Source organism: Manis pentadactyla, chromosome 6, assembly GCF_030020395.1.
Source record: "Manis pentadactyla isolate mManPen7 chromosome 6, mManPen7.hap1, whole genome shotgun sequence".
NCBI classification, from domain to species: Eukaryota; Metazoa; Chordata; class Mammalia; order Pholidota; family Manidae; genus Manis; species Manis pentadactyla.
The window spans coordinates 106,580,079-106,599,125 of record NC_080024.1 but is presented as its reverse complement, the minus strand read 5'-3'; the positions used below and the strand labels follow the sequence as shown (position 1 = coordinate 106,599,125).

The following is a 19,047-nucleotide window of genomic DNA, read 5'->3' as shown; positions in this document are numbered from 1 at the left end:
GACAAAACAAAGAGGTAGAGGAATATGTTCCAAACAAAACTACACGATAAGACACCAGAAACAGGGCTAAATGAAACAGAGATCACCAATCTTCTTGATAAAGATTTCAAAGTAAAAGTCATAAATATGCCCACTGATCTGCAGAAAAGTACTGAAGATTCAGGAAAGACTTCAATAAAGAGATACAAGAGCTGAAAAAGAGCCACCCAGAACTGAAGAATACAGTAACTGAATGAAATATGCAATGGAGGGAATGTATAATAGATTGCTGCAAATAGAGGAGACAGTCAATGAGATGGAAATTAAGAGAACAGGAAAAAGAATTGCTAGGAATGACAGAAAGATAAGAGAGCTGTATGACCAATACAAATGAAACTATTTACATAATATGGATACCAGAAGGAGAAGAGAGACACAAAGGGATAGAAAGCCTCTTTGAGGAAATAATTGTTGAAAACTTCCCCAGTCTGGGGAAGGAAACAGAGGCTCAGATCACGGAAGTACGGAGAGCCCCTAACAAAAGGAACCCCAGGAAGACAACACCAAGACATATAATAATTAAAATGGCAAAGATCAAGGATAAGGGGAGAGTATGGAAAGCAGAAAGAGGAAAAAGATTACTTATAGGGGAAACCCCGTCAGGCTATCAGCAGACTTCTAAGCAGAAACTTCACAGGCCAGAAGGTAGTGGCATGAAATATTAATGTTTTGGAACAGAAAGACCTTCAACCAACAAGACTCCACCCAGCAAGATTATCATTCAAATTCAAAGGATGGATTCAATATTTCCCAGATAAATGAGGCTCAAGGAACTTATAACCACTAAAGTGGCATTACAAGACATGAGAAAGGGACTGCTGTAGGTGGAAATGCTCCTGAGTCTAAATAGCTTTCACCAGTGAAAATAAACCCTGCTGTTGAAGACAATAAGGAATTCCCTCAAAACACTAAAAATAAAAATACCATGCAACCCAGTAATTCCACTTTTAGGAATTTACCCAAAGAAAACAAAATCCCTGATTTGAAAAGATATATGCACCCCTATGTTTATTACAGCACTATTTGCAGTAGCCAAAATATGTAAGAAGCCTAAGCATCCTTCAACAGAAGAATGGATGGAATAAGATGTGATATGTAAACACAATGGAATATTATTCAGCCATAAAGAAAAAGAAGTCGTGCCAAGAGTAACAACATGGATGGACATAGAGGGTATTATGCTCAGGGAATTAAGCCAGGCAGAGGAAGATAAATACCGTATGATTTCACTTATTTGTGGAATCTAAAACAAAGCCCAACAGAATGACCAAAACAGCATAGACATTGAGTGGAGACCAGTGGTTACCATGGAGGTGGTGTTGGGTAGGTGGGTGAGGCGGGTGAGAACGATAAAGTGCTATCAAATTCTCTATCATAATATAAGTTGGTCACAGGGATAATAGTACGGCATGGAGAATTTAGCCAATGATTCTTAACATCATCCAATGTCGACAATAACTGCACTAGTGAGGGTAAGGGTTTAATAATATTGGTAACTGTTGAACCACTGTGTTGTATATTTGAACCCAATATAAGAATGTATATTAACGATTATTCAGTTTAAAAAAAAGGGATAATGGCCAGAAACCACCCTAATATGAGAACAAAAAGGATACCCAAGTTTAAGAAGCTCAAAGAACTCCAAATAGAATGAATCTAAACTGAGTCACACCCAATACCTTATAATAAAAAAACTGTGAGAAGTCAAATTGAATATTGAAAGTAGCAAGAGAAAAGCAACTTCTCACATACAAGTGAGCTCCCATAGCACTCCAAATGAGCAGGTATCTACGGAGTGAGATGATATATTCAAAGTGCTGAAAGACTTTTAAAATAAAAACACAAAACTCTCAATCAAGAATACTGTCCAGTAAAACTATCCTTTACAAAAGAAGAAGGAATAAAGACTCTCCAAGATCAAAAGCTTAGGGATGGAGCCAAGATGGCAGCATGAGTAGAGCAGTGGAAATCTCCTCCCAAAAACATATATATGTTTTTGAAAATACAACAAATACAACTATTCTGAAAAGAGACCAGAAGATACAGGATGACAGCCAGACTACATCTATACCTGCGAGAACCCAGTGCCTCAAGAAGGGGGTAAGATACAAGCTGCGGCCCAGCGGGACACAAGCACCCCTCACCCCAGCTCCCAGCAGGACGAGAAGAGTCAGAGAGGGGAGGGAGAGGGAACCCAGGAATGCTAAATACCCAGCTCTAGCCATCTGCACGGGGAGCACAAACACACAGTGCGTGGGGTAATGGAAACTAGGGAAATGGAACAGTAAAACCTGTGAGTGGGTCCCCACAGCTGGTGCCCCTGGGACAAAGAAAAGCGGGTGCTTTTTGAAAGTCTTAAAGGGACAGGAACCCCACAGCTGCACGGAAGAGTTCTGGCACAATCAGCTCTGTAGCTGGGAACCCAGGGAACTCCAGGCGCCCTAACCCCCTGAGAGGCAGCACAGCTCCAAGGCCCCTCACAGAGATAAACAGCCTCCCGCCCATTCCCACTCGGGCTTGGCCCCGCCATAGCATAGTAGCAGCCTGAGAGCGGCCACGCCCACAGCAACTGGGCGAGGAGCTCCCTTCACAGCTTCCCCCCGTCTGCATGCAACTGCCCAGCACAAGCCGCTAGAGGTCACTGTACTCCCAGGAGAGGAAGGCCACAAACTAGCAAGAAGGGACGTTCTCCCAGCTGACAGGTACCAACTACCCACAACTATCTCTATCACCATGAAAAGGCAGAAGAATTTGATACAGACCAGATTAACCCAGACAGTCTCCCCTGAAAAGGAATCTGGGGAGATAGACCTAACCAATCTTCCTGAAAAAGAATTAAAAATTAAGCTCATAACCATGCTAATGGACTTGCAAAGAAATATTCAAGAGCTAAGGAGGGAGAATACATAAATGAAACAATCTCTGGAAGGATTTATAAGCAGAATGGATGAGATGCAAGAGGCCATTGATGGAACAGAACCAGAGAACAGGAATGCATAGTAGCTGACACAGAGAGAGATAAAAGGATCTCCAGGAATGAAACAATGTTGGGAGAACTGTGTGACCAATCCAAAAGGAACAATATCCACACTCTAGGGGTACCAGAAGAAGAAGAGACAGAGAAAGGGATAGAAAGTGTATTTGAAGAAATAATTGCTGAGAACTTCCCCAAACTGAGGGAGGAAATAGTCACTCAGACCACAGAAGTACACAGAACTCCCAACAGAAGGGACACAAAGAGGACAACACCAAGACACATAATAATTAAAATGGCAAAGCTCAAGGGCAAGAACAGAATTTTAAAGGCAGCTAGAGAGAGGAAAAAGGTCAGCTACAAAGGAAAACCCATGAGGCTGTCATCAGACTTCTCAACAGAAACCTTACAGGCCAGAAGAGAATGGCATGATATATTTAATGCAATGAAACAATGGCCTTGAACCAAGAATACTGTATCCAGCACGATTATCATTTAAATATGAAGAAGGGATTAAACAATTCCCAGACAAGCAAAAGTTGAGGGCATTTGCCTCCCACAAACCACCTCTACAGGGTATTTTAGAGGGATTGCTCTAGACGGAAACACTCCGAAGGCTAAATAGATGTCACCAGAGAAAATAAAATCACACCAAAGAAAACAGACAAACCAAATACTAATTAAGGCAAAAAATAAAATCAACTACCCACAAAAGCAGTCAAAGGAAATACAAAAGAGCACAGAATAAAACACCCAACATATAAAGAATGGAGGAGGAGGGATAAGAATGGAGAGAAATTGAGGATCACGGGAAGATGGTAGTATGAGTAGTTCAGAGGAAATCTCCTCCCCAAAACATATATGTTTATGAAAATACAATAAATACAACTATTCCTAAAAGAGACACCAGTGGATGCAGTACAACAGCCAGGATACATCAACATCTGCAAGAACTCAGCATCACATGAAGGGGGTGAGACACAAGCCACGGCCAGGCGGGACCCAAACACTCTCCCACCCCAAAACCCAGCGGGAAGAAAGGAGTCAGAACGGGGAGGGAGTGAAAGCCCAGGACTGCTAAAGAACCAGCTCTAGAAATCTGCACCCGGAACGCAGACACAAGGTGCACGGGGTGCTGGATATTAGAGAAACGGAAAAGCAAAACCTGTGGGCATGTCCCCACAACTGGCGCCCCTGAGACAAAAGAAAAGTGAGTGCTTTCTGCAAGTCTGAAAGAGACAGGGACCCCATAGCTGGACGAAGTTGTCCCAGCAGCTGGGAATACCGGGGAAACTTAGGCACCCTAAATGGAGGCAGTGCAGCTCTGAAGCTGTTCACAGGACAAGGCAGCCTGCCAGTCGTTCCTCTAACTGGCACAGACCCCGACACATGGGCCCAGTAGCAGGAGAGTGGGAGCACGCGCCAGGGGCAGAAGTGCTAGAAGGAACTGAGAGCAGATCTGTGCGCTGCAGGGCTAGCCGGCAGTGGCGCGACCGAACAGCCTGGGCATGGCTCGTGCGCACCAGCGGCAGTGAAGCCAGAGCCCGGTAGAAGCCTGCATGGAAAAGCCCCATGTGCACCGGCAGCGGGGCCAGAGGGAGCATGCACACTCTCAGGAGCTGACCGGAATCCCAGCCCAATGCACAGCCGCCCGGGCCAGACCCAAAGGCCACTGTTGCCACAAAGCTCCCTGGCAGGGTTGCCACTAGCATGAAGGAGCGCACCTGGCGTGCCTGCCAATCCCCACAGGGCTCTGTGCTGCTCTGACGGACACCCCGCCCACAGCAGCTTAGGAGATTAACCCGGTGGCTGCTCCAGGAGTGCAGGTAGCATTCACAGGCAGCGGAGAAGGGCAAGGCATCCAGCAAGCAGGAAAGAACTTTCTTCTCCCAGCTGACACACCCGCAACCTGCCTACAGCCACTGCAATCACCATGAAAAAGCAAAAAAAATCTGGCCCATACCAAGATAGTTACACCTGAGAAAGGATCTGCGGAGGCAGACCTAATCAGTCCACCCGAAAAAGAATTCAAAATAAAAATTATAAACATGCTGACAGACCTGCAGAGAAATATGCAAGAGCTAAGGGATGAAGTCCGGGGGGAGACTACACATGTCCAGAGGGAGATCATGGATGTCCGGAGGGAGATTACAGAAGTGAAACAAACTCTGGAAGGATTTATAAGCAGAATGGATAAGATGCAAGAGGCCATTGATGGAAAAGAAAACAGAGAACAGGAACACATAGAAGCTGATGCAGAGAGAGATAAAAGGATCTCCAGGAATGAAACAATATTAACAGAACTATGTGACCAATCCAAAAGGAACAATATCCACATTATAGGGGTACCAGAGGAAGAAGAGAGAAAAAAGGGGATAGAAAGTGCTTTGAAGTAATAATTGCTGAGAACTTTCCCAAACTGGGGGAGGAAATAGTTGTTCAGACTATGGAGGCAGACAACTCCTGACAGACGGGATCCAAAGAGGTCAACACCAAGACATATAATAATTAAAATGGCAAAGATCAAGGACAGGGACAGAGTATTAAAGGCAGCCAGAGAGAGAAAATGGTCACCTACAAAGGAAAACCCATCAGGCTATCATCAGACTTCTCAACAGAAACCTTACAGGCCAGAAGAGAATGGCATGATATATGTAATGAAATGAAACAGAAGGGCCTTGAACCAAGGATACTGTATCCAGCACGATTGTCATTTAAACATGAAGGAGGGATTAAACAACAATTCCCAGACAAGCAAAAGTTGAGGGAATTTGCCTCCCACAAACAACCTCTACAGGGTGTCTTAGAGGGACTACTCTAGATGGGAGCACTCCTAAAAAGAGCAGAGAACAAAACACCCAACATACAAAGAATGGAAGAGAAGGAAAAAGAAGGGAAAGAAATAATCATCAGACTGTGTTTATAACAGCTCAATAAGTGAGTGAGGTCAGAGAGTAAGGTAGTAAACAAGCTAACCTTGAACCTTTGGTAACCACAAATCTGAAGTCTGCAATGGCAATAAGTACATATCTTTCAATAATCACCCTAAATGTAAATGGACTGAATGCACCAATCAAAAGACACAGAGTAATAGAATGGATAAAAAAGCAACACCCATCTATATGCTGCTTACAAGAGACTCACGTCAAACCCAAAGACATGCACAGATTAAAAGTCAAGTGTTGGAGAAAGATATTTCCTGCAAACAACAGAGAGAAAAAAGCAGGAGTTGCAATACTAGTATCAGACAAAATAGACCTCAAAATAAAGAAAGTAGCAAGAGGTAAGGAAGGACATTACATAATGATAAAGTGCTGAGTCCAACAAGAGGATTTAACCATTATAAACTTATATGCACCCAACACAGGAGCTCCAATATATGTGAAACAAATACTAACAGAATTAAAGGAGGAAATAGAATGCAATGTATTCACTATAGGAGAATTTAACACACCACTCACCCCAAAGGACAGATCCACCAGACAGAAAATAAGTAAGGACACACAGGCACTGAACAACACACTAGAACAGATGGACCTAATAGACCTCTATAGAACTCTACATCCAAAAGCCACAGGATACACATTCTTCTCAAGTGCACATGGAACATTCTCCAGAATAGACCACATATTGGCCACAAAAAGAATGTCAGTAAATTGCAAAAGATTGAAATCCTACCAAACAACTTTTCAGACCACAAAGGTATAAAACTAGAAATAAATTGTACAAAGAAAGCAAAAAGGCTCACAAACACATGGAAGCTTAATGACATTCTCCTAAATAATCAATGGATCAATGACCAAATTAAAGTGGAGATCCAGCAATATATGGACACAAATGACAACAATAACACAAAGCCCCAACTTCTGGGTGCCATAGCAAAAGCAGTCTTAAGAGAAAAGTATATAGCAATCCAGGCATATTTAAAGAAGGAAGAACAATCCCAAATGAATAATCTAATGTCACAATTATCGAAATTAAAAAAGAAGAACAAATGAGGCCTAAGGTCAGCAGAGGGAGGGACATAATAAAGATAAGAGAAGAAATAAATAAAATTGAGAAGAATAAAACAATAGAAAAAATCAATGAAACCAAGAGCTGGTTCTTTGAAATAATAAACAAAATAGATAAGCCTCTAGCCAGACTTATTAAGAGAAAAAGAGAGTCAACACACATCAACAGAATTAGAAACGAGAAAGGAAAAATCACGACGGACCCCACAGAAATACAAAGAATTATTAGAGAATACTATGAAAACCTATATGCTAACAAGCTGGAAAACCTAGGAGAAATGGAAAACTTCTTAGAAAAATACAACCTTCCAAGAATGACCTAGAAAGAAACAGAAAATCTAAACAGACCAATTACCAGCAACGAAATCGAAGCAGTAATCAAAAAACTACCCAAGAAAAAAATCCCCGGGCCAGATGGATTTACCTCGGAATTTTATCAAACATACAGAGAAGAAATAACACCCATTCTCCTTAAAGTTTTCCAAAAAATAGAGGAGGAGGGAATACTTCCAAAGTCATTCTATGAAGCCAACATCACCCTAATACCAAAACCAGGCAAAGAACCCACCAAAAAAGAAAACTACAGACCAATATCCCTGATGAACATAGATGCAAAAATACTCAACAAAATATTAGCAAAGCGAATTAAAAAATACATCAAGAGGATCATACACCATGACCAAGTGGGATTCATCCCAGTGATGCAAGGATGGTACAACATTCGAAAATCCATCAGCATCATCCACCACATCAACAAAAAGGACAAAAACCACATGATCATCTCCATAGATGCTGAAAAAGCATTCAACAAAATTCAACATCCATTCATGATAAAAACTCTCAACAAAATGGGCATAGAGGGCAAGTACCTCAACATAATAAAGGCCATATATAATAAACCCACAGCTAACATCATACTGAACAGCAAGAGGCTGAAATCTTTTCCTCTGAGATTGGGAACAAGACAGGGATGCCAACTTTCCCCACTGATATTCAACGTGGTACTGGAGGTCCTAGCCACGGCAATCAGACAAAACAAAGAAATAGAAGAAATCCAGGTCGGTAAAGAAGAAGTCAAACTGTCACTATTTGTAGATGACATGATATTGTACATAAAAACCCTAAAGACTCCACTCCAAAACTACTAGATCTGATACCAGAATACAGTGAAGTTGCAGGATACAAAATTAACACACAGAAAACCGTGGCTTTCCTATACACTAACAATGAACTAATAGAAAGAGAAATCAGGAAAACAATTCCATTCACAAAAGCATCAAAAAGAATAAAATACCTAGGAATAAACCTAAGCAAGGAAGTGAAAGACCTATACCCTGAAAACTATAAGAAACTCTTAAGAGAAATTAAAGAGGACACTAACAAATGGATACTCATCCCATGCTCCTGGCTAGGAAGAATTAATATAGTCAAAATGGCCATCCTGCCCAAAGCAATATACAGATTTGATTCAATCTCTATCAAATTACCAACAGCATTCTTCAATGAACTGGAACAAATAATTCAAAAATTCATATGAAACCATCAAAGACCCCGAATAGCCAAAGCAATCCTGAGAAGGAAGAATAAAGTGGGGGGGATCTCACTCCCCAACTTCAAGCTCTACTACAAAGCCACAGTAATCAAGACAATTTGGTACTGGCACAAGAACAGAGCCACAGACCAGTGGAACAGAATAGAGACTCCAGACATTAACCCAAACATATATGGCCAATTAATATATGATAAAGGAGCCATGGACATACAATGGGGAAATGACAGTCTCTTCAACAGATGGTGCTCGCAAAACTGGACAGCTACATGTAAGAGAATGAAACTGGATCACTGTCTAACCCCATACACAAAAGTAAACTCCAAGTGGATCAAAGACCTGAATGTAAGTCATGAAACCACAGATCTCTTAGAAAAAAACATAGGCAAAAATCTCATGGACATAAACATGAGTGACTTCTTCATGAACATATCTCCCTGGTCAAGGGAAACAAAAGAAAAAATGAACAAGTGGGACTATACCAAGCTAAAAAGTTACTGTACAGCAAAGGACACCATCAATAGAACAAAAAGGTATCCTACAGTATGGGAGAACATATTCATAAATGACAGATCCGATAAAGGATTGACATCCAAAATATATAAAGAGCTCCCACGCCTCAACAAACAAAAAGCAAATAATCTAATTAAAAAATGGGCTGAGTTGCTGAATAGACAGTTGTCTAAAGAAGAAATCCAGATGGCCAACAGGCACATGAAAAGATGCTCCATATCGCTAATCATCAGAGAAATGCAAATTAAAACCACAATGAGATATCACCTTGCTCCAGTAAGGATGGCTACCATCATTGAAAAGACAAACAACAACAAATGTTGGCGAGGTTGTGGAGAATGAGGAACCCTCCTAAACTGCTGGTGGGAATGTAAACTAGTTCAACCATTGTGGAAAGCAGCATGGCGGTTCCTCAGAATGCTCAAAAGAGACATACCATTTGACCCAGGAATTCCCTTCTAGGAATTTACCCAAAGAATGCAGCACTCCAGTTTGAAAAAGACAGATGCACCCCTATGTTTATCGCTGCACTGTTTACAATAGCCAAGATATGGAAGCAACCTAAATGTCCATCAGTAGATGAATAGATAAAGAAGAGGTGGTACATATACACAGTGGAATATTACGCAGCCATAAGAAAAAAACAGATCCTACCATTCGCAACAACATGGATGGAGCTAGAGGGTATTATGCTCAGTGAAATAAGCCAGGTGGAGAAAGACAAGTATCAAATGATTTCACTCTTCTGTGGATTATAAGAACAAAGGAAAACTGAAGGAACAAAACAGCAGCAGAATCACAGAACCCAAGAATGGACTAATAGTTACCAAAGGGAAAGGGACTGGGGATGATGGGTGGGAAGGGAGGGATAAGGGTGGGGAAAAAGAAAGAATACATAATGATTAGCATGTATACTGCATGGGGGACACGCAGAGTGCAGTCCAACACAGAGAAGACAAGTAGTGATTTTATAGCATCTTACTACGCAGATGTACAGTGACTGTGAAGGGGTATGTGGGGGAACTTGGTGAAAGGGGGAACCTAGTAAACATAATGTTCTTTCTGTAATAGTGGATTAATGATACCAAAAAAAAAAGAGTGGAGAGAAATAAAGAATCATCAGACAGTGTTTATTATAGCTCAATAAGTGAGTTAAGTTAGGCAGAAAGATACTAAAGAAGCTAACCTTGAAACTTTGGTAACCATGAATCTAAAGCCTGCAATGGCAATAAGTACCTGTCTTTCAATAATCACCCTAAATGTAAATGGACTGAATGCACCAATCAAAAGACATACAGCAATAGAATGGATGAGAAAGCAAGACCCATGTATATGCTGCTTACAAGAGACTCACCTCAAACCCAAAGATATGCACAGACTAAAAGTCAAGGGATGGAAAAAGATACTTCATGCAAACAACAAGGAGAAAAAAGCATGTGTTGCAGTACTAGTATTAGACAAAATAGACTTCAAAACAAAGAAAGTAACAAGAGATAAAGAAGGACATTACATAATGATAAAGGGCTCAGTCCAACAAGAGGATATAACCATTTTGAATATATATGCACCCAACACAGGAGCACCAGCCGAACAAGAGGATATAACCATTATAAATACATATGCAGTCAACACAGGAGCACCAGCATATGTGAAAAAAATAATAACAGAATTAAAGGAGGAAATAGAACACAATGCATTCATTTTAGGAGACTTCAACACACCACTCACTCCAAAGGATAGATACACCAGACAGAAAATAAGTAAGGACTCACAGGCCCAGAACAACACACTAGAACAGATGGACCTAATAGACATCTGTAGAACTCTACATCCCAAAGCAACATGATACACATTCTTCTCAAGTGCACATGGCACATTCTCCAGAATAGACCACATACTAGGCCACAAAAAGAGCCTCAGTAAATTGAAAAAGATTGAAACTCTATCAACCAACTTTTCAGACCACAAAGGTATAAAACTAGAAATAAATTGTACAAAGAAAGTAAAAAGACCCACTAACACATGGAGGCTTAACAACATTCTCCTAAATAATCAATGGATCAATGACCAAATCAAAACAGAGATCAAGCAATATATGGAAACAAATGACAACAACAACACAAAGTCCCAACTTCTGTGGGATGCAGCAAAAACAGTCTTAAGAGGAAAGTATATAGCAATTCAGGCACATTTAAAGAAGGAAGAACATCCCAAATGAATAGTGTAACATCACAATTATCGAAATTGGAAAAAGAAGAACAAATGATGCCTAAAGTTAGCAGAAGGAGGGACATAATAAAGATCAGAGAAGAAATAAATTAAATTGAGAAGACTAGAACAATAGAAAAAAATCAATGAAACCAAGAGCTGGTTCTTTGAAATAATAAACAAAACAGATAAGCCCTTAGCCAGACTTATTAAGAGAAAAAGAGAATGAACACACATCAACAGAATCAGAAACAAGGAAGGAAAAATCATGACGGACCCTACAGAAATACAAAGAATTATTAGAGAATACTATGAAAACCTATATGGTACCAAACTGGAAAACCTAGAAGAAATGGACAACTTCCTACAAAAATACAACCTTCCAAGACTGACCAAGGAAGATTCATAAAAACTAAACAAACCAATTACCAGCAAGGAAATTGAATCAGTAATCAAAAAACTACCCAAGAACAAAATCCCTGGGCCAGATGGATTTACCTGAGAATTTTTTCAGACATTCAGAGAAGATATAATACCCATTCTCCTTAAAGTTTTCCAAAAAACAGAAGAGGAGGGAATACTCCCAAATTCATTCTATGAAGCCAACATTACCCTAATACCAAAACCAGGCAAAGACTCCACCAAAAGAAAACTACAGACCAATATCCCTGATGAACGTAGATGCAAAAACACTCAACAAAATATTAGCAAACTGAATTCAAAAATACATCAAAAGGATCATACACCATGACCAAGTGGGATTCATCTCCCCAGGCAAGGTAAACAAAAGCAAAAATGAACAAGGTGGGAGTATATCAAGCTGAAAAGCTTCTGTACAGCAAAGGACACCATCAATAGAACAAAAAGGTACCCTACAGTATGGGAGAATATATTTATAAATGACAGATCTGATAAAAGGTTGACATCCAAAATATATAAAGAGTTCACATACCTCAGCAAATAAAAAGCAAATAATCCAATTAAAAATGGACAGAGGAGCTGAACAGACAGTTCTCTAAAGAAGAAATTCAGATGGCCAACAGACACATGAAAAGATGCTCCAATGGCTAGTCATCGGAGAAATGCAAATTAAAACCACAATGAGATATCACCTCACACCAGTAGGGATCACCACCATCCAAAATACAAACAACAACAAATGTTGGCGAGGTTGTGGAGAAAGGGGAACCCTCCTACACTGCTGGTGGGAATGTAGATTAGATCAACCATTGTGGAAAGCAGTATGGAGGTTCCTCAAAAAGCTCAAAATAGAAATACCATTACACCCAGGATTTCCACTCCTAGGAATTTACCCTAAGAATGCAGCAGCGCAGTTTGAAAAAGACAGACGCACCCATATGTTTATTGCAGCACTATTTACAATAGCCAAGAAATGGAAGCAACCTAATTGTCCATCAGTAGATGAATGGATAAAGAAGATGTGGTACATATACACAATGAAATATTATTCAGCCATAAGAAGAAAACAAATCCTACCATTTGCAACAGCATGGATGGAGCTAGAGGGAATTATGCTCAGTGAAATAAGCCAGGTGGAGAAAGACAAGTATCAAATGATTTCACTCACATGTGGAGTATAAGAACAAGGAAAACTGAAGGAACATAACAGCAGCAGACTCACAGAACCCAAGAATGGACTACCAGTTACCAAAGGGAAAGGGACTGTGGAGGATGGGTGTGAAGGGATGCATAAAGGCAGGGGAAAAGAAAGCGGGCAATATGATTAGCATGTATAATGTGGTGGTGGGGGTATTGGGAGGGCTGTACAACACAGAGAAGACAAGTAGTAATTCTACAACATCTTACTACGCTGATGGACAGTGACTGTAATGGGGATTGTGTGGGGGACTTGGTGAAGGGTGGAGCCTAGTAAACATAATGTTCTGCATGTAATTGTAGATTAATGATAACAAAAAAAAAATTTAGGGAGTTCATCACCACTAGGGGTGTCCTACAGGAAATGCTAATAGGAGTCCTACAAGTTGAAATAAAAATGTAAGACAGTAACATGAAATCATATAAACATATAAAACTGTCTCATAGAGGTAAATAGATTCATTTGCCTTTGTTTGTATTGGTGGTATGTAAAGCACTTTTTATTCTGGTATAGAATTTAAAAAACAAAAACAACTTTAAAACTATGTTACAGATAAATAATATATAAAGATGTAACTTTTTCATCAATAACAAAGTGGAGTTGGTGATATGTAAAAAAGTTTTTTTTTGTTTATGAAGTTCAGTTCTTTTTTTTTTTTTCTTAGCACAAGTCTTTAATTTCCAAGTGGAGCCGCTACATCTACTTCAAATGCAATGGTTTAAAAAAAAAAAAGGTTCTTAAAGAATTGTCATACCAACAATCAAATTCTACTTCATCTCCTCCCAAATGAATGAACTGATCTGGAAACACCATACTAATTTCTTTGAAAAACTGATACAGAAAGCTGTAAGTTGAATTGAGAATAGGGTTTATAGGTCCAAAGGTCCCAGTCAGCACATGTTGACTATAACATGGAGTCAGGAGGTCTTTCTGACCTTTTCCCCAAGACTGTGAATATCCAGGGGTATCAAATTCTGGTATGACCCAAATCCCTCGTAATCGGGCATATTCAATCACTGTACTGACATCATTTGGTGTATAAACATGAGACAAAGAATAGCTCCCTTGATTGCTTAGCCCAGGAAAAATGATGCTCTGATAAGGAAAGGACTGGTCATCAACTATGTGCCAGTGAAGAACATTAAACTTATTAAAAGCCATGGCATCCAGAGTTTTAAGAACAGTCTTAACTGATAGAAAGTGTCTGGCTGTGTCAATTAAAATTCCTCTATGAGAAAACCTTGGAGAATCAGTAATGTTGGATTCATTGATGGTGAAAGTTCCATAAAGATCTTGGTAAATTAGTTGACTAAAAGTCTCTAAACCTCGTAATGACCCCCAAACTCTGTTGGCCTTGAGGAAAGCCACTCACTGGTCCTTTCACATATAAAAAATAGGACTCATCTGAAGTGATACTGGGGAAGGTGTCACACTCTGAATCCAGGATGACTGAGACAAGAAGTTGCTGCAACTCCATTTCAGTAGAAAACACAGCAGGGTGATCAAGATTCTTGTAGTAACCAAAAATATAGTCATAATATCTCCGAAACGCTTCCTGTAGAGGGGTGCAGGAGGCGCCGGCCTTGGAAGAGGGGTCGTGCATGATGGAGAAGCTCTGCGGAGAGAGGTGCAGCACGTTCGGGGATATCTGTACGGAGAGCGGCATAGGCCACAGGGCCGGGCCCGGCGTGGCGGAAGCGTGCAGTGCCAGCGCCGCGAACAGTGCCAGCAGCCCGTACAGCCCTGGCAGCTGCAGCCTGCAGAGCTCCATGGCTGCTCGGCTTCTCTCTGAAGTTCAGTTCTTATCAGCATAAAATATTGTTTTAACTATAAGATGTCTTATGTTAGGCCCACAGTAACCAGAAAGTAAACACCTATAGAAAATATGTGAAAGAAAATGAGGAGGGGTGGGAAGCATGTCAATATAAAATAATCAATGAAACACAAAGGAAGGCAAAAAGAAGAGAAGACAGACCAAAAAAAAAAAAACCGACCAACAGGAAACAATTAGCTAGGTGGCAATAACACATGTTATGGTCTGACTATTTGTGTCCCTCCAAAATTAATGTGCTGAAATCCTTATGCTGAAAGTAATGATATTTGGAGGTGGGGCCTTTTTGAAGTGCTTAGGTCATGAGATTGGAGTTGTCATGAATGTGATTAGAGCCTTACAGAAGAGATCTCAGAGAGTCAACTTACCCCTTATTTATGTCAAGACACAGCAAGAAGGTACCATGTGTGAGGAAGTGGGCTCTCAACAGACATCACATCTGCCAACTCCATGATCTTGGATTTCCTAGCTTCCAGAGCTGTGACAAATAAATGTTTTTGTTTATAAGCCATTTCTTTATGGTATTGTTATTATATCAGTCCAAACAGACTAATGGGTAGAGCAACCAGATAGAAGATCAATAAGGAAACAGAGAACTTCAACAACACTATAGACCTATTGGACCTAACAGATGCATCTGGACCTAACAGAACACTGTATGCAATAGCAGCAGAATACACTTTTTTCTCAAACACACATGGAACATTATCCAGGATAGAACATGTTAGGCCACAAAAGAAGTCTTAACAAATTTAAGGACATTGAAATCATACCAAGTATCTTTTATACCTTTATGGAATGAAGCTAGAAATCAATAACTTTAGAAAAACTGGAAAATTCACAAATAAGTGGAAATTCAACAATACTATTAAAAAACCAATGATCAAAGAACAATTCACAAGTGAAACTAGAAAATATCTTCTGACAAATGAAATGGAAGCACAACATACCAAAACTTATGGAATGCAGCAAGGCAGTACTAAGGAAGAGGATAGCAATAAACACCTCAAATCAACAACCTAACTTTGCACCACAAGGAGCTATGAAAAGAACAACTTAAAGTTAACAGAAAGAAGAAAACAGTAAAGATTAGAGAATAGATAAAAAGAATAGAAAAATAGAAAAAATCAATGAAAGTAACAATTAGGTTTTTGAGAAGACCAATAAAATTGATAAAGCCTTAGATAGACCAAGAAAAAGAGAAGACTCAAATAACTAAAATCAGAAATAAAAGAGACATTACAACTGATACCACAGAAATGAAATAAATTATTAGACTACTATGAACAATTATATGTCAATAAATTGGATAACCTAGAATAAATGGATAAATTCCTAGAAGCATACAGTCTAGTAAGACTGAATAATGAGGAAATAGAAAATCTGAACAGATCTATAACTACTACGATTAAATCAGTAGCCAACAATCTCTCAGGACCAGATGGCATCATTGTAGTATTTTATCAAATATTTACAGAGTTAATACCAATCCTTCTCAAACTCTTCCTAAAAGTTGAGTAGGAGGGAATAATTCCTAACACAATTTATGAATCCAGCACTATTCTGATACCAAAGCCAAAGACACAACAGGAAAATTACAGACCAATATTCCTAATGAATATCAATGCAAAAATCCTCAACAAAATACTAGTAAACCAAATTTAACAGCACTTTAAAAGGATTATACACCATGAACAATTGGGATTTAACCCTGGAAAACCAGGATAGTTCAACATAAGAAAATCAATTAATTAACATGAACAACAAAGAAAAAAAATCACATGATCATTTTAACTGATGCAGACAAAGCTTTTGAAAAAATTCAAATATTTTCATGATAAAAATGCTCAAGAAACTAGGAATAAAAGGAAATTACCTAATAAAATTAATGCCATATACAAAAAGCCCACAGCTAACATCATTCTCAAAGGTGAAAAGCTGGAAACATTTCTTTTAAGATCAGGAACAAGGCAAGGATGTCCATTCCCACCACTTTATTCAACATAGTCCTGGAAGTCCTAGCCAGAACAATTGGCAAGAAAAAAATAATTAAAAGGCGTTGAAATTGGAAATGAATAAGTAAAATTATCTGGTAGCAGATGATATGATCTTACATATAAAAAATTCAAAAGATCCCACACAGAAACTGTTAGAACTACTAAATGAATTTGGCAATGTTGCAGGATACAAAGCCTCAAAAATGAGTTGTATTTCTATACACTAAAAACGAACAATCTGACAAGGAAATTAACAAAAAATACTATTTACAATAATGTCAAAGTGAATAAAACATTTAGTAATAACTTAACCAAGGACACAAAACACTTGTTCATTGAAAACTATAAAACATTGCTGAAATAAATTTTAAAAGATATAATAGATAAATGGAAAAACACCCTGTGTTCATGGATTGAAACAATATTATCAAAATGTTCATACTACCCAAACCAATTTTCAGATTCAAGACAATCCCTATCAAAATCCCATTAGCATTTTTTGCAGAAATTAGTTTTAAATCCTTTAAAATTCACATGGATTCTCAAAGGACCTCAAATAACCAACACCATCTTAACAAGAACAAAGTGGGAGATCTCACACTTCCTGATTTCAAAGCATATTACAAAGTTACAATAACCAAAACAGTGTGGTGCTGGTATAAAGTCAGACAAAAAAAAGTCAATGGAACAGAACAAAGAACCCAGAAATAAACCCACACATTTATGACCAAATGATCTTTATGAGGATACCAATAGTCTCTTCAACTGCAATATAATGAGTTATACATATTTGGTCATGCAAGGTGAAAGAGCTCTAACGTTCTGTTGTACAACAATGTGCATGTAGTTAACAATACTATACTGTCTACTTAGATGTTGTTAACAGAGTAAATTCTCATTATAAGCTTTTTACCACATAAAATAAAATTCAAAAAAGGTGTAGAGTATAAAAAAATGTCTGCACACTCAAACTCTTGAAAGAAAACATTAAGAATACAAAAAAAGTGGAGAGCCACAGGATAATCTAATTGAAAAGCTTCTTTTTTACCTAAGGGTTTCCCTTTCCAGCGTATTAATTTTTGACCTCTTGTTAGATATTTAGATGATGTTTCTGTTGCTGAGTTTCTATGAGATTCCCTATAGAAGTTGAAAGGCACAGGAACACTCAGAAAATACGCCACCAGATTTCATGGGGACCACAAATTGAGATCTGCATTTTCCCTGTATTCCCAGGACAACTTGCAGCACCCTGCAAGGCCCACCACTGTGGAGAGCCCACCATGTGCAAAATTTAGTCAGCCCATGCTCAGCCTGCTTGCCTCTGTTTCTCCAGCTGACTGCCTGCCTAGGTGTGGGTCCCTACTTCCACTTCACATTCTCTCTCCTTCCATTGCCCCAGGTGCCAAGACCCTAAGGGAAGCAGCTCTGACCAGGTTGATGCTGTGAAGCTTGGTACAAGCCTGAAAGCTTTTCCAGGCTTCTGGCCCAGGTCCTTCCCACAGGCCATCAGCTGTGCTGTGACAAGTGTACAAATAGTGACTTGTGCAGGCAGGATAATTGGCAAGCCCTTGAGGGCTTCATAGCCTGTCCAGGTCACATCTAGTGGGCAATGCTCCAAGCTTGCCCCAAAATCCATTTTGTTCCTTTTTATAAGATAAATCAGAATAAATCAAATTTTTGAATCTCAAAGTATGCCAAAAATATGTGGCCTACTCTGAGCTTTCTTTTCCTCTTTCTTTAGGAGTTATTTTCAGTTCTCTGTGGCAGATGTAAAGATGAAAATATGCACACTGTATCATAAGAACAGTGAAGAAATGTATCAAACCAGTTTGGCTGGTCTGGTATGAGGAAGTGACACTGGAGTTGAATGAAAATTAATCATACAGAGGGAGGGGAAGAGACAGCCAGCAGGAAGAAGACCTTGCACAAAGGCAGTGAGCCAGAAAAGAGCCAGTGGACTGATGTTAGTGCAGACTCTCTCCACCTACTTGCCACTCTTCTGTTTATCTTTGCATCTCAACACCTAATACCTAGTATCTGCTCAGCCAGTGTTTGTTGAATGAATAAACAATTGTATGCAGGAATTTTCATCTGGGAGATCCCAGTGAAAAGTCAAAATGTGCAGACTATCTTGGGCATTTGGGGGACACATCACCACAAGTATGTGCTCTTTTGATAATGGTAGTTACAGGAATAGAAGTCAAAGTAGCTAAATTGCTCTGCATGTTATAGGAAAAACCACTTGAAGCAGGTAACTAAGGAAAAAGGGAGGACACATATGAGCTGTGTGGCTGGTGCTGCCCAG

General features: G+C 39.4%; 1 protein-coding gene across 1 annotated transcript; it reads right to left on the bottom strand.

Annotated features, from left to right (window-relative positions):
* Positions 1 to 13,613: 13,613 nt before the first annotated feature.
* LOC118918440 (beta-hexosaminidase subunit beta-like) lies at positions 13,614 to 14,685 on the bottom strand. The gene is given in 2 exon segments (XM_036897252.2): positions 13,614 to 14,285; positions 14,287 to 14,685. Coding segments are annotated over 2 exon segments (1,071 nt in total).
* Positions 14,686 to 19,047: the final 4,362 nt, after the last annotated feature.